Source organism: Stomoxys calcitrans, chromosome 2, assembly GCF_963082655.1.
Source record: "Stomoxys calcitrans chromosome 2, idStoCalc2.1, whole genome shotgun sequence".
Lineage (NCBI taxonomy): Eukaryota > Metazoa > Arthropoda > Insecta > Diptera > Muscidae > Stomoxys > Stomoxys calcitrans.
Window position 1 is genome coordinate 144,474,788 of NC_081553.1, and position 26,942 is coordinate 144,501,729.

Consider the following 26,942-nt stretch of genomic DNA (forward strand, 5'->3'; position numbering starts at 1 on the left):
CATTGCTGAAGCAAACAGCTGTTCGTGCAAATTAAGACCAGTAGGATACATTGATAGATTAAATTAGCTTGTATATCAGAAAGTTAATTGCAAAAATTTCTTCAAAATAAGCTTCTTTCAGTCGACCTGTTGATTAAAATTTCGTAAATAAAATTATAACGAACATATAATGTCTGTGACATTTTGTGCACTAGCAGCGTAACTAAGAAACAGCGAAAGTAATTATCGGAAAAAAGAATAACTGGTGAACCAAAAATGTCCACTTATTGTCGTGACACCGAATTAAGGAATGTACAAACTAATGATTTATACAAACTGGCTGTCATCTTAGACGATAATGATTATTGGAAAAAGTTAATGGAAGCCATACCGAAGGATATAAATAACAAAACATTTGGATCTCCTTTGCACCCTATCTTTGATGATAACGGAGGAAGAAAATATTCCAATGACCATATACGTCTTATACAGAACGCTTTTAAAAGAACAGGAGAATCAAGACTGTGTCCCCAAATATTATTCGATGAGTGGGGCTCCTCCGGACGCAAAAACGAGCGGCCAACATTAGGCGTGCTTTTAAATTTACTATTAAAGGCACAGCTTTTTCGTGCTGCAGATTTTGTGGCAGAGAATTTTCTTGGAGGTAAGCTATAATATATTTATATGTGGCTTAATTGAATTTTGCAGACGGTTATAATATATCGTTGTAATGTCAGAGCATAGATATTAATGGCTTTATACCGCCAGACGATTTGGAATAGACGATTTTAAAAGTAATAAACGTTTTGTTATAAATATGTACTTTTCAAAAACTTGCAGCATTACACCATTGTGTAAATGTCACAGTAATTAATCTAAAATCCGAGTTCCGCGGAACCGTGCCATGTGTTTGATGAAAAACCATCAAATTTATGAAAAAATCATCAAACTTTTCCGGCAACAACGTCATAAAATCGTCAAGAATAAAATTTAAAAAAAATTCATTCAGATTTCGACTTTCCAGATTTCGGGACTTTCTACTAAAGGGTTACATTTCGAGGGCTGTATGGGCTTGTTTTCAAATATTTTCGCTAAAACCGTAAATATACCAATGTTTGATTTCCAAAGGCATAGGTTAGGTTAGGTTAACTTAGACGTTTTGTCCATTGTTATACCACAGGAAGAGAAGAATGAAGATGCCTTCTAGTTCCTACCGCTGAATCATCAAGATCGCTTTAAAAAACCCAACAACTTGCGAGCGATCACATCCGCTAAATCTGACAGGTTCCCAAAGAAATGAGAACCCAAAGTGAAACTCCTTCTGACTGCCAGAGCGGGAAACACACACAGAATTTGTACTATAGTCTATGTCCTCACAGTTGTAAAAGTCGTTACTGTGCTACTTTCAGTCTGTCGGCATGTTTTCTGATTAGACAGTCATGACCTGTCATGATGGACACAATGACTGAGACGTCAGTTCTAGCCAGTGACAGCAAAGCGGTAGACCTCTTCAAGTCTACATTAGGACACATATTGTTGTTGTTGTTGTACCCACATTTTCATATGGATGTGGCGATCCTCGTCAAGCTTCTATTTGTAAGCAAGATCCATCCGGTCCAAAGGACCGATCGCCGCGGGAACAAGATGGTCATGGGATTTTGCATTAGGGGACATACTTTTGGAATGCTCGCAGTCCCGTCTATCATTCGTTGTCCTTCGGGCCTGATCGTGAAAACTTAGCTTACATGTCGCTGGAGGCATACCCACAAATTCCAGTTTTCCTGTAATGTGTAAGGTAGTTCCTAGTCTTGCAAGCTCGTCCGCTTTACAATTCCCTGGGATATCCCTATGGCTGGCGCCAAGAACAGGTAAATTTTGAACTGTTCAGCCATCGTGTTGAGAGATCTGCGACAGTCGGGGGCGGTTTTGTGTTCCGAAATACGTTCTCCAGGGGTTTAATGGCTGTCTGGCTGTCTGAGAAGATATTTATGCCAATCGTCGCTATGACATTATATCTTCGCCATTCCACCACTTCCTTAATTGCAAGGATATCAAGGATACCTTAATATAGACTGCAGTGGTCGGGTAAATTAGGTTGAAAAGGTGGTGCGGATGTTAATACGCCTCATGCCACTATGGACATACCCCTAAACCAGTAATCGGCTTTTTGTGTGCTCTAAATACGAAAAATAAAATCTAAGTCAGGAATTCCGTGCTGCTTGGAAAATTCTTAAATGTTTTCCATGCCATGCCCCTAAGTTGGTTCATGTCTGGCATTGTGTCCTCAACTAAGTGCCGGTACCTGTTAGCACATTGTATCAAGGATAACACAGTGTCCGTAGCCGCTATATGCACAGAGATAGAGCTCCCTTAGCATCACAGCAGTGGTCGCAATGTACAGAGGCATTAGATGTAGCATTACATTCAGTGCATTAGATGGTGTTGTCCTCAGTGCGGCTGTGATGCATAAACAAGCCATCCTTTTGATCCGGTTGACTGTTGAATAGAAGGTGGACTTTTGAAGCGCCGTCCACCAGACCTCAACACCATATAGCATTATAGGTCTGACAACTGCAATATATATATATATATATACACCCAGTGCATGACGCGTGGTCTAAACCCCTAACTTTTGCCAATGGCTCTCTTGCAAGGTGTATAGGGCAAGGGTTGCCATTCATGCCCTTTTCAAAATGTTGGATTTTAAGTTCAATTTCCTGACCAGCAAAACACTCAGGTATTTTCCTCCCAAGGAGACAAGTACCACTGTAGGCAACATGTATATCCTGCTGAAAAGAACTACTTCTGTCTTACACGAATTTATACCCAGACCACTTTCAGTAGCCCACTTCGCTGTTACACGTAGAGCTTCCTGAAATATTTCTCTTAGAGTGCTGGGAAGCTTTCTCCTAACCGCAATTGTCACGTCATCAGCATACGCGACCACTTTAACACTCTTTTCTTCCAGTGACAATAATATATTGTTAATGGCTACATTCCAAAGTAGAGGAGACAGTACGCCTCCTTGAGGTGTTCTTCTGCAGGCCCATCTTTTTAGATAGGCGATCTCCAAGAATCTTTGCCCTAAGATATGTTTCTATCAACCTCTTAAGAGTCTGCAGCATAAAGGATGGCAGACTTATAGGACGAAAATCTCTTGCTTTCGTGTGGCAGGGTTTTCCTGCTTTCGGAATATATGACATTCTGATACAAGCAGAGTATATCTCCCTTAGCCAGGTAACCAGTCTATCAGACACAGCTTGTAATTCAACCGGTGAAATTTACCCGTCATATATCAATGAAATTATCTCTTAGGTTCTTGTGCAATAAAAATGGAAAATGACGCCCAATTTGAATTCAATTCACTCTAATTAATTTTTTATAGGTGCATGTAAAAACTTCATGAAACGCATTAGCTTTCCTAATTTCAATCACAAACAAAAAAAAAAAAAAAGATTTGCATTGTATCATCAACTTCTTGACAAAGCGAATAACGAACTTTGCATGATTAGCAATGCGTCCGCTTGAATTTTAATGGTGACCGGTCATCACGCCCTAATAACTGAAATGAAAATTAAGAATATGAATATTTAGAATATATATTTATTTATATGCAGATATTCTAACAAATAATTTCACTAGGAATATACAAAAATTTTCTCTCATCTTCAAATCCATAATCACTTGTTTATCGCTTCATGGTAACGAATAAGGGGCCGACGACGAGACAATCATTAACTCTCAAAATTGGGAAGACTAGGATAAGCAAAGATCCTAATACTAAAACATCAGGCAGTACAGTGGCGAGAGACCCAACACAGCCTAACGAACAGGGACCCGACAGCGGAACCATCAACGTCTTTCTCGAGATTAGGAAGACTAGGATGGATAAGGATGCTAATACTGAAACATGGGGCAGTGCAGTGACAGAGAACTCAATGCCGCCTAACGCACAGGGAGCCGACGATGAGACCACAACCTACTGCCAAGAAGCCCATTTACTCAAGATTTGGAGAACTAATATAGGCAAAGATTCTAATATTTTAACATCAAGAAGTGCAGTGACGGGAAAGTCAATGCAGCCTTAAGAACAAGGAGCAGAGGATGAGACCATCACTACTCCCAAAAATCCCATCTAATGGAGGACCAATGATTGAGGTCATCCAGATAAACCTCCACCGGAGCGAGACAGCTGCTCACGCTCTAATGTAGAAAAACAGCAAGGACAAGATTCATTTTACCTTAATTCAGGAGACATGGACGACTCGGAACAAAGTTTCTAGACTGAACCATATCAACTATATATACTCCGAAAGCCTGGCAGGATTCATGAGTGGTATTTATACCCAAGCCCGGCAAGGCAAGTTATGGGACACCAAAGGCCTACAGGAATATAAGCCTTACGTCCTTTCTTCTCAAAACCAAGGAACGCATTGTGGATGCCATGATAAAGAATAGGACATTCAGCGAATGTCCGTTTAATATTGTGCGGACCGACACATTGATCCAAACCTTAGACTAGTACCGGATAGACCGGGTCCTTAGAGACTGGATAACCATTTGCTAACGGACAGGTGGATAAATTTCGGGTCCCATGACATAAGTATAAGGGTGAAAGTGGCACAAGGCATGCCACAGGGGGACATTTTATCACCACTCCTTTGGATGACAACCATAAATAATCTACTACACTTGCTGACTCTTGAATTCCAATGAAATTTTTTTCAAAGCTTCAAATTTTATTGAATTTTTTTCTAAAGCATACAATTTTAATGACATTTTTTCCAAAACATAAAATTTTAATAACATTTTTTCCAAACGCAAAATTTTAATGATTTTTTTTTTAATTTCAATAATTTTTTTTCAAACAAAATTTTAATTACATTTTAATTTAAGTTTCAATAAAACACTCCCAGTGTATGAAAAAAACTTTTCAAAAAACAAATTTTCTAAACCCAAAATTCCAAGGAATTTTTTAAGATAAAATTTCAAAGAATTTTTATTGATATTTTTTTAATTAATTTCAATGAAATTTTCTCTAAACACAAAATTTCAATAAGATTTTTTCTAAAGACAAAATTTTAATGACTTTATTTTCATAATACAAAATTTTTTAAACAAAAATTAAAAAAAAAAATTTCAATATATTTTTGTCAAAAAATTATTGAAAGTTTTTCAAAGACAACATCTCAAAAACGTTTTCTAAAAACAATGGAAATTTTGCCTATGAACATTCCACTAAGGAACAGGGGCAAACTACTCACATATCAATAAGTGCAATCCGATATAAGTTTAAGCTCAATGACAAGGGGCCTCCTTTTTATAGCCGAGTCCGAACGGCGTGCCGCAGTGCGACACCTCTTTGGAAAGAAGTTTTACATGGCCAGCATTAGGAGGGGAACATTTTTTCTGATGGTCTCGCCAGGTTTCGAACCTAGGCGTTCAGCGTCGTAGGCGGTGGCATGCTAACCTCTGCGCTACGGTAGTCTCATCTCTAAAAACAATATTTCGATAAAAGTTTTGCTAAGAAAAATTTCCCTGATATTTGATTTTGATTTCGCTATCTCAAGCTGTCAACTCAAGCTTGGGGTCTTTCCGTCTTTTTTTATATATAATTTATATATCAATATTTCAATGGAATCTACTTTCAATAAATAATACAACCAAACGAAAAACAAAACTTAATTTTTATATACGAACTATCGATAAATACTTTAAATAAATAGCAAAAAAGACCTCGAGCTTGAATTTAAAAACAACAAAATTGAATACAAATGTCTACTATAAAAATAACAACTTTTTTTATTCTAAAGAATTTTTTAAATTAATTTTTTTTGTTGAAACGTTTTTTATTACTTTGTCCGGGGTCGAGATAACATTCTCGACTCCTGGCAAAATTGCTCGACTCCGACACCGCAGCCCTGGTTGTGTCCCAATTTTTCTGGGCCTTATGAACATGAGCGGTCATAACGCCTAAAATTGATTTTGCGTTATAAGGCATTATGACATGTCGCCGGCAGTCTATTTTCTAAACAGATTTAGTTTTAATGCAATTTTCTGTAAAGGCAAAATATTAATAAATTTTATCACCGAATTTAAATGCAATTTTCTCTTAGGATGTGTCAAAGGATTTTTTTCTAAAGACAAATTTTGAACGAAATTTTCTCTAAGAAAAAATCATAAAGAAATGTCTCCCAATACAAAACTCCAATGTAATTTTCTCAAAAAACTAAATTTTAAAAAAAAAAATTTACCCTAAGAATATATGAAAATAAAGTATGAAATTCTCCCCTCTCTCTTTTTTATTAATTTTAAAACAAATACAGATCCGAAAAAAATCGTCAAATTCAAAACAAAAATCCAAAAACCCATTTCCATTTAATGGCTGACTGAGAAGATATTTAAGCCAATCGTCGTTATGACATTATATCTTAGCCATTCCACCACTTCCTTAATTGCAAGGATCTCCGCTTGATACGCACTGCAGTGGTCGGGTAACCTTTCCGATATGCCCAGTTCTAGATCTTTAGAGTACACCCTAAAGCCCACCTGGTCGTATAGTTTGGAATCATACGTATTTCCATCCGTTGTTTCAATCGGTTCTTTCAGGAATAGTGGTACAGTACTTTTTGTCAAAAAGGTGCTCAAACCGAGTGTAATTCACACTGCCTGGAACATCGGACATTGTATCAAGGATAACACAGTGTCTAAAGCCGCCGTATGATTAAAGAGAAAGCTAACTTAGCCTCATGGCAATGGTCGCAGCAATATGTCTAGCCACAATGTTCAGGCTCATTAGATGTAGCATTAAATTCATTGCATTCGTCCTCTGTGCGGATGTGATGCACAAACAAGCCATCCTTTGGATCCGGTTTACTATTGAACAGTAGGTGGTCTTTGGAGGTGACGTCCACCATACCCCAACACCATATAGCATTATGGGTCTGTACGAACTTGGAAGGGGGTAGAAGTTCTCACGGACCATAAACTTTGCACATGTCGATGATAGTGTTATTTAGAATAGCTCCGATTGGAGGAATTTGTGCTACTGGACGTTTTGAAAGTTTCATTAATTTACTTTTGGACGGATCTAAAATAGGCCATTTTTGTATTTCGTTAAGATCAGAATTTATATTGCTGATACATGATTGTATCAAGTCGGGATTAGCACCGGTAAAAAGTTGTACATCGTCGCCATACATCTGTAGACTGCACTGTTTGGGAGCATCAGGCAGGTCATTTATATATATAGAGAGTAGCAAGGGCCCAAGGATGGAACCTTGCGGGACGCCTCTGTTTACTTCGATGACTGTTGATTGTATATTTCCAACGGATAAATATTGGCGACGTCCTGTTAAGTATGACAGAATTAGCTTATAAGCCGGTTCGGAAAAAAGAAGAGTTTTTCGAGATAAAAATTTTATGATTGAAAGTATCAAAGGCTTTACTGTGGTCCATGTTTAGCTGTAATTCTTCCACAACGTCGATTTATCCTCCGACGGTTGAGCCGTTGCCGAAGTACAAGAACCACATTACCTTGTAATTTTTGTATGGAATTTTTTATGAAAACGCATTTTTTAAAATTGTGCACATCAATGAAAAGGTCCCCAACGACCTTGAAAAAATCCCCAGGGACCTTCTCACCCGCCGGAGGGTTAAAACAGTGGAGCAGTTTCTTTTGCTCCGAATTTCTGATTGCTTATCTGTCAAAAGATTTTTCGAATTTAGAAAGTCTTCGATTAGCATACTCAAGATGTGTTCTAGTACCTTTGAGAGAAATAACAGTACAGCTATTGGACGAATCTTGGAATTATTTTTGGGCATTGATACAATTTTTGCTTATTGCCAATCTTTTGGAAACTGTGACTTTGTAAGGGTGGTAAAGAAAATGTGTGTTAAAAACGGTAGTATCTTTGGTAGAACCAGCTTTACAAATCTAGACATAACGCCGTCTAAGCCCTCAGCGTCGGACATGATAGTTGCAAAACTTCGCAGGATTTCTTCCGAATTAACACATCTTAAATTGAAAGTGTTTTCGATTTGGGCTGTAGGTATGTTAGAATACACATTTACGAAATGTTCCGTGCCATGTATTCTAGAAAAATTTGCGTTAATTTCGTCAGTGTTCAAATTGAAAAGAGAATCAGCGATATTATTTGCCTTTGAGCCTATTCCAATATTTCTTTTTTAGACTTGTAACTTTTCTTGACCACTTCTTCCTGTATTCTAAAACGCCTCCATCGTTTATAGGCCAAATCACGAGATGTGATCACGATATAAATTTTGTTAGTAGTTTTGTTGCCGATGAAGAACTCCATTGGGTCAATCCGGTGTGTACAACCGGTTGCCATGGGATTGAATTTTGTTAGTAAACCACGGTTGTTGCCTTTCTTTAGTGCATATGGCTCTAACAGGTACACATATGTCGTAAATCGAACACAGGTTAAAAAAAAATTACCAGCTCTTATATCACGTGAGTGACCTGAGCCTTAGAAGTGTCGTCGTTGTGAAATATGTTCGCGTATTGGACATTTCGCGTCGGAGTGCAAAGACAGAAATACGACACAAAATGTAACTTATAATCATATTACACCATAAGATGGTGAAAATCGGAGACATTTCATTTGATGCATTGATAGACAGTGGCAGTGCACATAGCCTTGTGAGGAAATATATTGCCGTCAACCTTGGTGAGATTGAAAAGGACTTCGTACGTCTTGTTGGTTTTTGTGGCGGGCAATATGAATGCTTTGAGGAAATAAATTTGAGTTTGACGTGGCAATCGAAAGTTCTGTTTTGATGGTAGAAAACGATAAGCTAGCTTACGATATGTTGATAGGTAGAGATATTATATTTGCCGATAATATGTGTGTTGTATTTGATGGTAATGATTGTCACATTCAATCGAAAGTTGTGAATAACGTAAACACGGCTCTACCAGATGATTCGATTGTAACAGTGTAATCAGGAGATTTGATGGACGATTCGCATTTAAAGGGAAGGACATCGGCAAGTGTAATATCGCGAAGATGAATACCGACAGAAGTGCATATGAAGTTGTCGACAGAAGTGCCCATTTGTATGAAACCTTATCGATTACCCTTTGCAAGACGACCGACTGTGCGCGAAATAATAAATGACATGTTGGCTGCTGAGATAATACGACCATCAACATCACCCTATTTTACGCCGATCGTATTGAACGAGAAAAATAATGGAGAACTTCGCATGTGCATCGACTATCGACGTTAAAATGAAGTCAGGGTGAGAAAACCATTCCCGATGTCATATTTTTCTGTATTAGTCATGAAAATGTGTTACCCCCAGATTGAAGTTGATGAAATCTCGAGGCATATCACCGCATTTATCACTCAGGATGCCATAATAGAGGACATTATGGCAAAACTTGCAGGTTATAAATATTTTACTGTATTAGACATGAAAATGGGTTACCCCCAGATTGAAGTTGATGAAACCTCGGGGCATATCACCGCATTTCTCACTCAGGATGGACATAATAAGTTCAAACGTATGCCACTCGGGTTTGTTAATGCACCCTTCATATTTCGGGAGATGATAAGTAAGTTGCTCGAGATGCCTAAACCAGATATCGTAATAGCGTACCTCGACGATATTATTATACCCAGTAAGGCGGCGGACGACGAAATTCGGGTCTTGGAAAACTTTTTACGAATTTTAAAACGATGTAATTTGACTCTGCCGTATGATAAGTGTAGCTTTCTGACGAATGAAATTGATTTCCTTGTCCACGAAATAGACGAACGTGAAATTACCTCTGGAAAATCGAAGGATATAGACCATCAGAAATGCGACGGAAGTGCACCGGTTCATGTGTTTGTGCGGATTTTTCCATTAATTCGTTAAATATATTCAAATTATCCCACAGAATAAATTAAAAACTTTGTTTAGTTTAGAAATTTGTACATTCAATTGAAAAATTTGCTGAAATCGGACCTATAAAGGAGTTTGTATTATTGATTAACAATATTGTAATTTGGATTTATGATAAGACCAAAAATCCAATTAAAGTGGTTATTAACTCAATAAACTTTTCATTTGATGTTTCCCAATTCTTTTAAATAACGATTTTACTGCTTTAATAAAAATAAATAATTGATATTTTTTACATTAATAAAAAACTTTTTATTTCATTGGATTAAACTACGTATAAAAAACGAAAAAATTGCTAAAAATGTTTAAATTTGTTCTTAATGGTTCTATGGTTCTTAATGGTTCTAAAAAAGAAAAATTGTCGATTCCATTTTGAGCCTCTCTTCGTCGTTGGCGAAACTGTCTGTAAAGAGAGTTATAAACAATAAAATGTATATACATAGATATTTGAAATGAATCGTAATATATATCAATCTTAGTATTTTGCCGAATACCACGAAATCTAGATCCACATATGGATAATAAAATATCAAAGATAATATTAATAATATATATTTATAAATACCATGTTGACATTCTACAATTTCCTCCAATTTGTTGCGTTTGGCATTCATCCATTCGATTTGTTGAGTTGATTTGATTTGAGCCCAAAATTGTTCACAATAAATTTGTTTGACTTTAAAATTATAACAAAAAAAAAATACATTTTATGTAGCGATAAAAACCACACTTCCAATATCTTGAATTAATTTTTGGTTTAGCCACGCCACTTTGGCTCTGTATGTGATAAAATCTAGACATATATTTGACTCATTCGCACTTCGTTTCGCATTACATGTGTGTGAAAGGGAACACAATATAATCTTAGTCAATGCACAATTTATACTATTAAATAACAATTTAATTCGTAGAATTAAAATATTTTCAACGTATACCTTATTTACCAATCACTTGCCGTGATACAAAAAATTCTATATTCTATATCAAAAATAATTAAAGCAATTAACACCTAAATTGAAATGATTTTTATAAGTCAATACCATGTTTAATCGGCCAATTAACGACGGAAACCGGAAGTACACATTTTGTTTGGGGACCCGAGCAAGTGACTGCATTCGAAACTTTGAAAACCAAGCTTTGTGAAGACCCAGTATTAGCCTTATATGATTTCGAAGGCATGCATGAGGTTCACACAGATGCCAGCTGTGAGGGATTGGCTGGAATACTTCTTCAGTTGGTGGATGGAGGACGTTCGTGGAGAGTAGTTTTGTATTTCAGCCGAGTCTGTAGTGCCACCGAATATCGATAACACAATTACGAACCGGAGGAATTGGCCGTGGTGGAGTCACTTGCCAGGTTTCGAATATACTTACTCGGAAAGAGATTCCGACTTGTTACCGACTGCTTTGTTATTTCAACCATTAAAGCCAAAACGCAGATAATCCCCAGAATTGCATGGTTGTAGATGGCTCTAATGGAATACGAGTGCATACCTCGAGCGGGCAGCAGAACGGCTCACGTTGGCGCCATGAGTCGAGCCCCTATTGAGGCACCAATTGCTCATGTCTCTATTGCAACCGACGACTGGTTGTTAACCATGCAATTGTAGGATGAGAAATTGCCGACAATCATAAATCGGAACAAGAAAAAAAATTCGAACAGATTACCAATAGGAGAATCAAAGGCTCTGTAGGAAATGCGATGGAAAATTGTTATTTGTTGTTCCTAAAGCGGTTTGATGCCTTATCGTTAGGTATTACCGTGATTATATGGGTCATTTCGGAGTAGAGAACACAATCCAGCGATTACCTCAAAATTTTTGGTTTCCGCGTATCAGAAATGTTGTTCCTGTGTGGAATGTTGCTTTAACAAAAGGAAAACGGGAAAGTTAGAGGTAGAGATGTACATCAACGATCGTGATCTAGTACCGATCCAGACCTTGCACGTTGATCACTTAGGACCCTTTGTGCGACGTAAGAAAGTCTATGTCTAATTCTAAACAATATGAGAATTCGCTGAATACGGCATTTGTCATATTAAGACAGCTGTGAGAACTCCAAGGGCGAATGCCAAGTGGAAAGGGCTAATAGCACAATTTTGAATTATTTAAGAACAACTACAAAGGAATGGGATATCTTTTTGCTTCGTATTCAATGAACGGCGAATTCCCAACCTAACAACACCACCGGATTCAGTCCACACGAATTGATATTTAACTTTAACCTACAAGGCGTCATACAAAATAAGCTTTTGGCCTGCTATTATTGAAATGGAAGATGAAGTTCCAGTTGAGAGTAATCAGATCGAGGCCCAACTAAATATAAGCAAATGCCGTGAACAGTGGAAAACCAGATTTGATCAAGCACACAGTAAGCCATAATGGTATGAAGTTGACGTCATGCAAAACGAACTACAATCAACGGGCGAATCACGCAAATTGGAACCACGATTTGCAGGGCCATATGTGATGGCCAACGTTCTTTGCAAGGATAGATATCTATAGCAAGACGTTAAGGGGATGCAAGTAAGTCAGAAGCCATCGAGTTCAGTCTACACTGCCGAGAAGACGACGAAGATGACATCGGGGCGATGTCTCGGCAGGAGAGGCCGAGCTGTCTTGAATAGCCTCCCTAGGTTTTATTATTCTTTATTATTACTCCTTTTCTCATGTTTGATCTCTTTGTATGTGTATGTTAGACTTTAGGCTAGGTTGAAAAGAGGGTGCAGATATTAATCCGCCCCATGCCACTATGGACATACACCTAAGCCAGTAATCGGCTTGTTGTGCGCTCTAAAAACTATAAAGTAACCTCTAAAAAAAATTTATGTTAGGAATTCCGTGCTACTTACAAAATCCGTAATTGTTTTCAATGCCACTCCCCTAAGTTGGTTTATGTCTGATATTGTGTCTCCACCTAAGTAGAGGTATCTGTTGGACGCGAAAGCAGGACAATGACAAAGGAAATGCTCCAACGTCTCATCATCTTCCCCGCATGCCCTACACATGCTATCACTTGCCGCACCGATTTTACATAAGTGAGCTCGTACACCTATGTGTCCCGTTATGATACCAATAGCTATACTGACCTCCTTCTTACTTCCTTTCAGAAATAGCCTCGTCTTGCATGCGTGCCTTGTGGCAATTTTACTGTCCGTAAAGATGTTCAACGCCTGCAGGACCGAATTATGGCCAGGCAGTCTAAAACAGATCTCAGTCCCCGGGTTCTCAATGTAAACCGCAGGGACCACTCTGTCATCTATCTTTGATCCATCAGTGTAACATTATCTTCCAGATGGCAATACTAGTGTTCCGTCAATTCAAGACTGTGCCGATGGCAGCAGTGTCTCACACTCGACCTCAAGATTCTTCCCTTAGTTCCAGGTTTCCTATCGTCGCCTGGATTATAACGCGATGGTATGAACTGCTCCCATCCTCAATCTATTCTCCAGCGCCTTAAGTCTCATAGCCGCAGTGGCTGCCTCACACTTAATCTGTATGTCTATGGGTCGGATATCTAGAATAGTCCCCAGTGCCATAGAGGGCGTGGTCTTATCGCTGTAGAGCCAGTGGACTGCCCTCGGATTTAGTCCCCATTTCGAGCCTACGGCCCGCCTTCTCAGTATGCTCCTGAATATGACCCTTCCAATTCAGTTTCGTGTCCAACATCACACATAAGTATTTGTCCTTGTAAGATATCAAAATCGTTTTATCGATGAAACGTTGTGCGTTAAATTGGTCCACCTTCTTATTCCTCGTAAACAGGTATATTTCAGTTTTCTCTGGGTTTACATTGAGACCTCTGGGCCTAGCCTAGTCATATGCCATACGGCCCTTCTGCATAGCTAGTTCGGATCCTTACTCCATCGAAGTATTATAACATCGGCTGCGTAGCAGACGGTTTCAAATCCCTTCTCAGTTAGTATCCGTAATAGGTCATTTATGGTGGCCAACCATAGGAGTGGCGATAAAAAGCTCCCAGTGGCGTGCCTTGTGCCACTTTCTCCCTTATATTTTTTTCATGGGACACACAATTTATCCACCTGTTCCTTAGCATATGGTTTATCCAGGACCGGGTCCACCCGGTACTGGTCTAAGGATTGGATCAGTCTGTCGGTCCGCACATTGTTAAAATCCGCCTCGATGTCAATGCATACCGCCAGTGTGTACGTTTTGGCATTCTTTCTTCTATTTTATGCACAACCGGGCAGTCTCCAACGACCTTTCCTTGACATAGGCATGCTGTTTGTATTTGAGCAGTTCGCTGGATGTCCTACTCTTTATCATGGTTTCCACAATACGTTCCATGGTTGTGAGTGGAAAGGACGTAAGACTTATAGGTCTGTAATCCTTTGGTGTCGCATGCCTTGCCGGGCTTGGGTATAAATACCACCCTTGCCTCCTGCCAGGCTTTCGGAGTATATGCAAATTTCAGGCACGCTGTGAAAATAATGGACATGTGGGCGCCAGATAGTCTGCCGTCTTCTGTAGTAACGCCGGAAATATTCGATCAGATCCGGGTGACTTAAATGGTTTAAAGCTCCTCAAGGATTCCTTCACCATAAATTCCGTAAATATAAACCTTCGATTAACATCATTATTCCACGATTCCAGTGTCTCCATTAGTCCCGTCATATCCTGTGGAAAATGCGTTTTCATCAAAAGCCTCAACATGTCCTCCTTTGTCTCTGCTTTCACTCCCATGTCGTCTACTAAAGTTTCAGTTTGGATATGGGTTTTTTAGAGAAACTGTTTATCTGGCGGCGTCTTTAACGCTATCGACCTGTTCGCAGAAAAGCTTCCAGGAGGTACAGTTTGCCGCTCTGGTTATCTTATTGTATTCCTTGAGCCTTGTATAATACACATCCCAATAAACTTCGGCTTTTTTACGACGTGATCTGTTAAAAAGTCTGCGGAATTCTTTCCGAATATTGCGAATCTCCCCGGTCATCCAGGGTTTTCTTGGGCTGATTTCATTTCTCGTCTGTTATGCTTTACTCACCAGCCGCTACAGCTCCGACGTGGATGGTGGTGTCGGGGAGTCGAAAGGCAGATAAAGTGATGTCAGTTATGCTCCACCGTCTCCTTGTCTCACCACTGCTACATCCGACGTTGACAACTCTGGGGAAAATATATAATTCAAATTGATATGGTTCAGTCCAGAAACTTTGTTCCGGGTCGTCCATTGCTCCTGAATTAAGGCAATATGAATCTTGCCGTTGCGGATTTTCTCCATCAGAGCGTGTGTAGCAGTCTCGCTCCGGTGGAGGTTTATCTGGATTACCTCAATCATTGGTCCTCCAGTAAATGGGCATCTTGGGAGTAGGTGATGTTCTCATCGTCTGCCCCCTGTTTGTAAGGCTTTGTTGGGCCTCTGCACTGCCTGTCGTTTTAGTATTAGGATCTTTGCTTATCCTAGTCTTTCCAATATTGAGAAAGACGGTGTTTGTCTCCTCTCCAGCCCCCTGATTGTTAGGCGGTATTGAGTCACCTGCCACTGCACGGTCGAATGTCTCAATATGAGGATTTCTGCCTATCCTAGTCTTCCCAATCTTGAAAAAGACAGCCTTGCTCCCTTAGTGCACCATGCCTTTAGTCTTAGCCAAACTCGTCACGGAGACTTGATCAATGTCAATCACAAGGAAAGTTCCTTCGCTCTTCTCCTCCCTGTAGAAGACCTCCTACTTCGCTGCGACCAAACCTTGGTTTTGCTTGCCCAAGAATCCAAACATGCGTTCCGTCGCAAATTTACTGCCCCATCCCTTGATGAAGCCCGTCGCCTTTGTGAGCTGGGGGATGTCCATCTTTCTCACCAGGTCAAGCTTCGCGTCCTCCCAAGGAGCGTGGATACCTCTGACGCGCTGTTTGACGGTATCAATACATGTACCATTTTAAATACATGTTGTACCATGCATTCTTAATTGCCTTTGGAACTTTGGGTTATCCTATCTATTATCAAAAATTACGCAAGCAATGCTACTAACATAAGTATGAGTTTGAATGAGTAAAATGTATTATTTTAAAATACAAGAAATTTGGTGTATGCTGTCTATGGAAGTGTAGAAAACGTGTGTACAATTTGGTGAGAATAATTAATATTACATAAACATATTCAAAAGATATTTCGATTTGAAGTATAGTTTTCCTATCTACATACAGCGGTCAAAAAAAGTATTCATCATTCAATGTTTTTTTTTAATAAGTCTACAAAAGACAATTGGAATAAAAACATATTAAACTAATGATGCAGTAGTGCTTGTGTGATATATATGTACACAATTTCATTGTTTTTAAAGAAAAAAATAGTATTTATTGGAACAAAAAGGGCCATTTTACAGCTGATCACAAAAAATTAAACAAAAAAAGTATTCATCATTGCAAAAAAACAAAAAAATAAATAACATAATTTAAAAAAATTAATACTTTGTTATTCGACCACCGCGTCTTATAACTTCTTTTAAACGGTTTGACATCGATTGGACTAATTTAGCGGTTATATTTTGGTCTATATTAGTCCATTCCTCCATTATCACCTGTTGCATTTGACTCTTGCTCGAAAAATTGCGCGTTCTCAATTTGCGTTCGAGATGTTCCTAAAGATGTTCAATTGGGTTCAAGTCGGGACTTTGAGGAGGAGTTTTAATGACTTTGGGGCAGTTATACAGCATCCACATCTTGGTATTTAAAGCAGAATGTTTGGGGTCATTATCTTGATAATATTGAAAGTTATTACCAAGCCCAAGTTTTACAGCACTATCTTTTAAATTCCTCTTTAAAATGTCAATGTAATACTTATGATCCATTACTCCATTAATAATTTCAAGATTTCCCGCTCCTGAAGCCGCCATACACCCCCAAACCATTAAACCACCTCCACCATGTTTTACAGTAGCAACTGTGTTTCGTTCTTCAAGCTCTGTATTTGGTTTTCTGTACACTATGACCTTTCCATCGCACCCAAAAAGATTAAACTTGCTCTCGTCTGCAAAAATGACTGTTTTCCAAAATGATTCGGGCTGTTTTACATACATTTTTGCGAAGTTTAGCCTTTTCACTCGGTTTATTTTATTTATAAAGGGCTTCTTACGTGCAGTTCTTCCTCTGTAACTATGCCTTTTGAGTGTATTTCGAATTGTTTGTGTAGTAACTTCCTTCCCTAAATATTCCATAGTGTTTTTACGAAGAATGGTCGCATTTGTCTTCGGAGTTTTCTGGACTTGCCGCACTAGCCAACGCACATCTCCAACTGAAAGTGCTTTTGGTCGACCAGATCTTGGTTTATTGTCAACAGTTTTCGTTTCTGTCCACTTTCTGATGATGGATTGTATAGTAGATCGTGGTCTATTTAATATTTCACTGATAGTTTTTTGAGTTAAACCATTCCTGTGGTGTTTTATTATCAAAACTTTTACCTCATCAGAAACCTCGTTTTGCTTACGACCCATTTTGACAAAAACTATATTTTCAATGAAATTAAATATTTGCTGTCAAGGGCAAAGCCTCCTTTACTAAATAAAACAGAAAAGGGGGATTCCCAAATAATATTTGAATTTGACTTTGATGATAGCACATCAATGATGAATACTTTTTTTTGTTCTGTTTTTGGTGTTATTATATAAAATTGCATTTTTTGCGCTAATTAAATTTATTTTTTGAATTTATTTTAAAACATATTACGAAAAATAAACTATTGCATAAAACTGCATTATTTGTTTACTTTAAATTTTCTTCAATTACCCAAAATAAGTGAATTTATTATCAATTTTGCTAATGATGAATACTTTTTTTGACCGCTGTACATATAAAAGAGACGCTTTACTGACTGATTGCTAAAATGAAGAGAGTAAAAAAATTAAATGGTTGAACGAAAAAAATTTTTAAAGTGTAAGAGACGGGAGATAATTTTGCTTGCTTTTTGTTTCATTTGGTATGAAAAAGCTGTCGAATTAATTTCTGATGACCAAGAAGAAGAAAAACAACAAATTATTATTTTTACTTAAGCGTCTGTTATTTCTATGAATGTAATGACAGATTATATAGAGCATCGGAGTTTGTATTATTTAAAGATCGTCTTTAATTGTTGTTGTTGTAGCGGTGTGTTATACACTGAGGCGGCAGCCCTTGCAGATGAAGGACTCCTTCGAGTCAATCCGTTAGGCATGTGATCGAATTTCTAGTGGGTGAGTGTTGTGTATTGAGATCGAAATGGAAATTATACAGACATGTGATTCTGCTCAGACATGATATATTATTATGTAGCCGTACTGTGTACGGTTACACTTAATGTATGAAATAGCTGATTGATAGTTTAAGGAAGAAAAAACTTAAAGAAGTAAAAGTGTTTTAACAGAGAAAGAGAGTGGAGTATTTTTTTACATTAAGTGGTGGGTCCTATTTTTTATGAGAAAAAAATCTAATTGATTTTCTTAGTTTGGTTGTACATTAATTTTATTTATTTATTTAGTTGCATTATGTAATACGAAGTCACATGAGCCGATTTGAACAAATTGCATTGAACTACTCTCACGTTGGAAAAATTTAATTTAAAAATAAAATATAAATTGAAAGGAAGAAAATAAAAATGGAGAGGTTTTAAAAGGTATTACGAATGCTATCTCTCGTGTCATAGGCACCAGATAAAAAGGCGGGGAGTATTAAAAACTATAAATAATACAGATACAAAATTGTATTATAAACTAAGTGCCCGGACGGGATTTAGAAATTCCTACATTGAAGAAACTAGTGTTGACAGCTATTAAATACTAAATGGGAAATTTGCACACAAGTACATCAATCCCATGGCAGCCGGTTGTACGCACCGAATTGGGGCGATGGAGCCTTTCTTCAGAAAGGGCTGACGCCTCAGTGTACAACACACTGCTACAAAAACAACAACGTTAAAAGTTCAACGATTTAATCATTTTTAAAGTATACCTGGGTTCTACTTCAATTTTGCTGTCGTCGACTGGGTTAAATTAGAAAATAGTGGGGCTGGCTGGCTGGTGCGAAACGAACCGGGCGTATGCTAGTCTCTATATATCGAGCCCTTTCCGCAAAAAGGATGAAAGCGTAATTTTTCGATTTTCGTTTTTTGATTAAATATACATAGAGAATATCGAATTACGCCACCTCCCTAAATGTCGGAGCTGTACCATGTACCGTTATGAAATGAGGGCGATAATGATTTTGGTGTAAGCGCCATTTAAGGTTTGTTAACATTTTGCATGACCGCGATATGCCGCTTATATTAAATTAGACATTAACATAGTATGAAATAATTTGACAATTTTAACAAGAAATTGGTTTTTATCTTATAAGTTTTGTAACATATTATTACTAATAACATAAGTTATACCTTTTCTGTTTATATTTGTAAATGTAAAACAAGGGAAAGTATGAGAAATAATGCCTTACATCTCACTATAAGTTTAAATCTAAACCAATCTTGATGGACTTTCGCGGAGGTGTTCAGAAAAGTGTTGTAGTGACTGCGGCCTTACAAGTGAAAATCGGGCAATTCATTTATAGTGGGAACAAATCTAGTCAGAACCGATGGGATGAAATAAGTCAGATTTATTCAGATAAGTAAAAAAATCAACCCTTACAAATTTTCGTGCAGATAGGTCGTTTATTGTATAACTTTATAAGTGAACACCGGACGTATTTCGAAGTTATATCTTAATCTGATCCAATTTCATCAAGATGAAAATACGAATATAAGAAAATATCGTGCAATATTTTAAAATTTTTTAAAAAGAAAGGTTGTAAATACTCTAGATTTGAAAATAAGGCAATTAATATATATGGGTGATATACCTAAATCTGAACCGATTTCAATCAGAGGAAATTTCATGTGTTGTAAAATAATTCTACTCGATAAATTTCGTGAGGATCATTCGACAAAGAACCACATCATAGCAATATAAGTCAAAATCGGGCAAACATATACATTAGGGCGAGTTGTTTTGTATAGATGAAAAAAAGTTAAAAATCGTATAGCCAAAACGTAATCTACATTAAATTCTAAGAAAATTCACCAAAGAAACCGAAATCAAATCCTAATCGGCGCCCCTCGCCTACTCGCCTATGCCGACGACATCGATATCATAGGTCGGTCACCGAATCGAAAGAGAGTCAGTGAAAATGGGTAGGGGAAATGGAGAGTTTCAACTCCCAAAATCCTTGCACAACCGAGCAGATAAAGAAAATGGAGAAAGTTGGGAGCCACAACTTTGAGAAGACGGTAACTTTATCTACCTCGGCACCGCCGTAACCAAAACGAATGACACCAGTTTTGAGATTAAGCGAAGAATAAGACTGACAAACAGATGCTATTTTGGACTAAGTAAGCAGTTTAGAAACAAGGCTACCTCTCAATAGACGAAGATTGCACTATACAAGACACTGACACTGATACAGCACGGATGCTGTTATATGGTTCTGAAGCATGGGTACTTGTGAAAGCAGATGAGACAGTGCTTGGAGTATTTGAGAGAAAGATTCTTCGTAAAATATATGGACCAGTTTGCGTTAATGGAGAATATAGGCGACGTATGAACCACGAGCTGTATGAGTTGTATGATGACTATAGCATAGTTCACGCATCAAAATACAACGGCTGCGTTGGCTAGGTCATGTTGTCAGAATGGATGAAGAAGATCCAGCAAAGAAGTCTTTTGAAGGCAACACTGTGGTCCATCCAAACCGGGAAGACCAAAAGCCCGATGGAAAGATCAAGGGGTGGGAGACACCTCGAAACTTGGTGTCAGAGATTTTAGAATGAGCGCAGAAGATGGAGGCGCTTAGAACGCTATTCTACCTTCGGCTAGTGAAACAAATATTCTTTCATAGCCAATTAAAGTAAAAGTAAAGTAAGTCCTAATATTTTTAGGCTCTAGTAGCCATAATTGTAGTCCGATCTTTACAAAATTTTGCACAAGCCCTTGTTTTTAATGTTCTAACATATGTGCATAATTTTATCAATATCGGTTCAGTCTTAGACATCCCATTTATATGTTTCATCCGATATGACATTTTTAGGCTCTGGTTGCCATAATTTTGGTTAGATCTTTTCAAAATTTTGCACAAGACGTTCTACGTAATATTCCAACATGTGCAAAATTTTGAAAAGATCAAACCAAAATTATGGTTAGAGCTTAAAAATGTCATCGGATGATAGATTTATATGGGAGCTATATGTTAAACTGAACCGATTTTGATGAAATTATGCACACATGGTGGAACATTAAATAGAACGTCTTGTGCAAAATTTTGCGAAGATCGAAAATGGTATATCGAATGAAACATATATTGGGTTGCCCAAAAAGTAATTGCGGATTTTTCATATAGTCAGCGTTGACAAATTTTTAAACAGCTTGTGACTCTGTAATTGCATTCTTTCTTCTGTCAGTTATCAGCTGTTACTTTTAGCTTGCTTTAGAAAAAAAGTGTAAAAAAAGTATATTTGATTAAAGTTCATTCTAAGTTTTATTAAAAATGCATTTATTTTCTTTTAAAAAATCCGCAATTACTTTTTGGGCAACCCAATATATGGGAGCTATATCTAAAACTGAACCGATTTTGATAAAATTATGCCTTTGGACAAATCTGGATTTACCTGGACTTGAGTACCTTACTACTGTCCTCAACCTGTCTTTGAACACTATTATAGTTCCCGTTGTCTGGAAAATGGGCGAAGTGATCCCACTACTGAAGCCTGGATAGGACCTGAGTTTCGGGGAGTCATACAGACCGATCGCCCTTCTCTCACCATCAGCATAGACGTTTGAGGCATTACTGCTTCCTAGCCTCGTAGGAGAATTTCCATTCACCGAGCATCAACATCGAAAACTGCATAGCACAACAAATGCTTTGCAGCCCAGCCCAGGCCATGTGATAGGACGGTCCTCGAAGGCATTCGCCACGGTCAGCCATGCCAAACTACTTGAGGACATCGCCAACACGTCCCTCCAGCTAGGCCTGAAACGCAGGGTCGCAAATTATCTGTGGAATTTAGGGATAAGAAGGCGATGCACCATAGAGTGAAACGGCGGGGTGGTATCTCCGGCACTGTTTAATCTCTACCTATCCTCCATTCCACCCCCACCAGACGGCAAAGAGATCGTATCATATGCGGACGATTGTACGATCATGGCAACCGGCCCCCACCCATTGTTGACATCTGCGACAGGTTGAACGCCTGCCAGCAGCACTTTAGGTGCAGACAAAGAAACCTTGTTGACCAGTGTGGTCTCGTCAGCTCTGTGACACGCAGTGGAATACTATTCGGATCTGTCAGATTGGAGAACGACCGCCTCCCATTGCACCCGAAGAAATTGCTCCCCCGGCAAACCAGAGTAGTTCTGGCTCAATTACGTTCCGGCAGATGCAGCCGCCTCGACTCCTACAGAGCAAGGATTGATGACGACGTGCAAGATGTATGCCCCGATTGTAACCTTTTTAGTCCCAGAGTTCCTGGATCTTGGCACTCAACAGAATCAAGCAGACGAAAGATAGAACACAACAAACTCCTACAACAACAACAACTTAAGAATATTTCTGACATTAAAAACTATATATGAAAACCTAAACAAAAAATCTATACATGAAAATATACTTATAAATGTAACGCATTTTTGCCTATGCAAAACATAAAAAAGCATATTGTCAGGGAGACTCGACATGAAAATTTTTAAAATATAACTTAATAAAGTCTATGTATTGTGACAGAATCAAAAAATGGCATTAAAACAAAGCAACATTGACTCTAGCTGCTTAAAGAACGGAAATATATAATCAAATATCTTTTAAATGCTGATTTGCGAATGTGCTAAGAAATGTTGAATATGCTCTGGAAGAACTAATTTTGAATTATACAATCTTCTAAGAATAATATTGATTCTAGAAATGAAATGTGAAATATATAGTGGGAAGAGTCCAAATCAAAACCAAGAAGTGAAGCCGAATCCGTTGTATCGATAGTAGAATTTTGTATTGTCGGGTTATATAAAGGAATATTGCGATGATTAGAAAGTATCAATCATTCAGTTTTATTACCATTCATGAGGATTTTATTTTAACTTAACACTCATAAATTCATATTTTTTATTTTAGAGCCTAAACCTCCTCGGCCCACGGATGGACCCGGCGCTGAAATCACTTGTGAATTACCATCTACTATATATGAGGATATCTGTGAAATGGCTAATGACAGTCAAAATTATCCTGGAACTGAACTTATACTACAAAATGCAAATTTTGGAAATAGTTTAATGGACAACAACAAAGATTACTATACAAAATATCGAGATCCAATTGAAAAGATATTTGCTCCGGCCTTTGCATCTGCTAATGACAATGGTGTAGCTCCAAAACCTCCACCGAGATTACACAAATCAGTGAAGCACTTGGAAAAACAGAAACAAAGCCAGAAGAAAAAAGCAAATCACACATATGTTCCACATACAAACCTTTTTGATGAAACTGCCAAAATTACTAACCATCACAATATATTTACCATAAACGAATATGAACCTCCTCCCCAAGAACTATCCAGTTTGGTAACACCAGCAATGCCATCCGATAATTTGCCAAAGATATCATTGCTGTTGGAATCTACCAACAGTAAATTGGGTAATTCTCTAATGTCCTCCGAAGACTCTACCCCTAAGCTAAGTTTTTTAATAGGAAATTCCATTCGATTGTCAGACACATCTGAGGAAATACGGAACTGTACAGATAGTGCCCCAAATATTGAATATAAGGCTAGAGACGACTTAAATTCAACTTTTAGTGACATTCCCCACAGTAAACAACATAGTCATGACTTGCCTGCCATAAGTGCATTAAATTTGAATGGCGAGAGAGATCCTTTAAGCTATAGCAACAGCATTAAAAATGTACCATCTGTTGCTTTAAATTTCAAAGCTAGTAGCCAAGATACCGATGAACATGTTCATATATCATCTGCGACCAAAGGAAAGAATAGTGACACACATATTGACACAGATATTGGTGCCGTAGGTAATATAGTTGATGATAGCGATAATTCCGAAGTTGACGAAGACAATGACGTTGATGTTTATATAGAAGATGACGATGCGGATGTTCCAAATTTAAGCATATTTAATGATTCAAGCTTAACAAGTGTGACTAACACAAGTGGAGAAAACAGTTTCGAACAGAACAACGACAGTAGACCCACGTCTACAGATAACATGCTACCACTCACTACAGAAGGCATTCCAATTACAAATTAATTTTAACAGTTCTTTATATTTCTAATTTTTATAAGCTTAAACAAATTGAATTGTTAACTTATGGAGATTTTTATAAATATAGACGAAGACAATATCGTTGATGTTTATATCGAAGATGACGACGCGGACGTTCTAAATTTAAGCATATTTAATGATTCAAGCTTAACGAATGTGACTAACTCAACGATGGTAGACCCACGTCTACAGATAACACGATACTACTCACTTCAGAATGCATTCCAATTATAAATTAATTTGAATAGTTCTTTATATTTCTAATTTTTATAAGCTTGAACAAATTGAATGGTTAACATATGGAGATTTTTAATTTTTTTTCTAAATATTTTCCGCCTTATTAACAGAACTTAATGTAGATTTAAATTAGGTTTCTTTGGCATATTTTCTTTATAGAACTATAAAATAAACATATTTTAAGGCTTCATAAAGTTTTGTAAATTAGGCCGTTTATGTATACTTTGTATATAACATGTTGCAAATTATCTATGGAATTAAGTATAGACATATATATATATATATAAATCGGCAAATGTGTATTTTTTTCTGGATTGTATACGATTAATCTGCTTTTTTCACGGAAGTTTGTGATTACAAATCGTATGCAATTCGTGCTATGCATATGTTCATTCTCCGGTTCATTTCTTTTACAACACATTTCGTTGGACTTATGCAACCAATAACAAAAATAATTAGTAACATGCATAATACAATTAAATTAAAAAAAAAAAAAACTTTCAATGCAGTTTAAATAAATTACAATTATAATAAACGAAATAAAATGTACAATTAAAATGAATATTTATTGCCTGTAACATAGTAAAATATATAAATAAAAAGTAATCTTTACTGCATATTCATAACAAAATCTTTAGCTGTAATGTATGAAAATTGTGTTGAAATTCATTGTTGTTGTCGTAGCCACATATTTGTATGTGCAGTTAGCGATCCTCGTCAGGCTCCGGAAACGTAACGGCGCCAACAACTCGCCTTGTCATATCATAGGCACTCAATGTTTAAGCAAGAGCCGATGCCGCCCGACCTTTCACTGAGACTCCACTGGATATCGCTGACTGTCCGCGACTGTAGTTGCAGCTTCTCCGTATGGAGCACTGAACCTGAACTTCTCATGATAACGATGAACACCACAAAGGTCGAGCTTAAATTACCAAACTGTTTTGTGCTCGTTGTTATACTGTGCCGGTGCTATTGTGATAGGATTGGGGCTCAATTCTCTTTCTATGAAAACACAAAATGGTAATTTTTTTACGTTTCCATAGTACTTCTAATTCTTGTTTTGGGTAAACACAAAAACAAAAAGACATTTTGTCAGCATGTTTTCATATGAAAACAAAAATAAAATATTTTCATTTCATGTTTTCATAGAGGAAACATGGGAGCCGGAGATATCACCCCGCCTTGGAGAACTCCCTGTTTCATTCTACCGTGCTTCGACTTCTTATCCTTAAATTGCACAAATGACTGGCAAATGCCGCCCTCCGAACTGCGACGGTCAGTCTCCTCAGTTCTCACGTAGACCACCTCCATCAGGAGACAAAGATCCTACCTGTGCGAAGACATAACTACAAGCTGCCTAAGCAATACCTTTTGGGCTGTTATCGCAGAGACCATCCAAATCATCGTCTTGTGGATAGATATCCACCGCCCAGAAGCCCTAAGGGAGATCTAAATGATCTAAAGCGTGAGGTTCAGCGCTACTAGAGTGAACCTCTAGATCAAGCGGCATATTAAGCGGGTCTTGACAACATTCATGCAGACACGGTAGCAGATGCGGTAAATGGCTACCGGGTGTATGTAGTCCTTGGAAAACGACCGCATCCCATTGCACCTGAAGAAATTGAGCTCCCCCGGCAAACCAGAGTAGTTCTGCCTCAATTACGTTCCGGCGGATGCAGCCGGCTCAACTCCTACAGAGCAAGGATTGATACCGACGTGCAAGATGTATGCCCCGCGTGTAACCAGGAACCGCACGATACATGTCATCTGTTTAACTGCCCTACCAGACCCACTCGAACCTGACCCAGATCCCTGTGGACGCACCCCATCTTAGTCGCAGAGTTCCTGGGTCTTGACGCTCAACAGAATCAAGCAGACGAAAGATAGAACACAACAACTGCTACAACAACAATAACAACAGTTCGTCCCCAGCCTTTAAGTAAAGGTGGTTCTGACTCGGATTTAGACAGCGACGGTGTCAACCGCAGCCGAATTGAGAGATGAGGGCAGCGGGATGTCTAGTATTGTGTGTGCACCTAAGTGCAAGCATCTGTTAGACGCGAAAGCCGGGCAATGACAAAGGAAATGCTCCAACGTCTCATCATCTTCTCCGCATGCCCTACACATGCTATCACTTGCCGCATCGATTTTACATAAGTGAGCTCGTAGTCCTATGTGTCCCATTAGTAATAGCCTCGTCTGCTCAGGGTCTGGATCCCCCCATAGGATTTTCGCCGTCCTACCGACCGTTTCGCTTTTCCACAATGTTGCATGCGCATTCATCGCCCCCTCCCTAACTCGGACTGCGTCGTCTCGAAAGCCTTCGGGTTAACCAAGTTTATTGACGGCAGTCCTCTGGACTTCACCGCCAAATCGTCTATCAATCCCTGTGGCGTGCCCTGTGCCACTTTCTCCCTTATATTTATGCCATGAGAGACACAATTTGTCCACCTGTTCCGTAGCATATAATTTAGCGAGTCTCAAAGGACCAGGTCCACCCGGTACTGGTCTAAGGATTGGATCGGTCCGCACATTGTTAAAAA

The 26,942-nt window shown here is 38.2% G+C and overlaps 1 protein-coding gene across 1 annotated transcript; it reads left to right on the forward strand.

Annotated features, from left to right (window-relative positions):
• Positions 1 to 25,018, forward strand: LOC106094083 (protein Tube). Its single transcript, XM_013261256.2, has 2 exons — positions 1 to 643; positions 23,003 to 25,018. Exons 1-2 carry the CDS (start codon positions 256 to 258, stop codon positions 24,145 to 24,147), a joined length of 1,533 nt encoding a protein of 510 aa, XP_013116710.1. The 5' UTR covers positions 1 to 255; the 3' UTR covers positions 24,148 to 25,018.
• Positions 25,019 to 26,942: the final 1,924 nt, after the last annotated feature.

Bases quoted from the DNA above. Each gene is read 5' to 3' on its own strand.
- LOC106094083 (XM_013261256.2), top strand. From the start codon at position 256: ATGTCCACTTATTGTCGTGACACCGAATTAAGGAATGTACAAACTAAT. The intron at 644-23,002 runs GTAAGCTATAAT...TTTTTATTTTAG, and splicing joins GGCAGAGAATTTTCTTGGAG to AGCCTAAACCTCCTCGGCCC.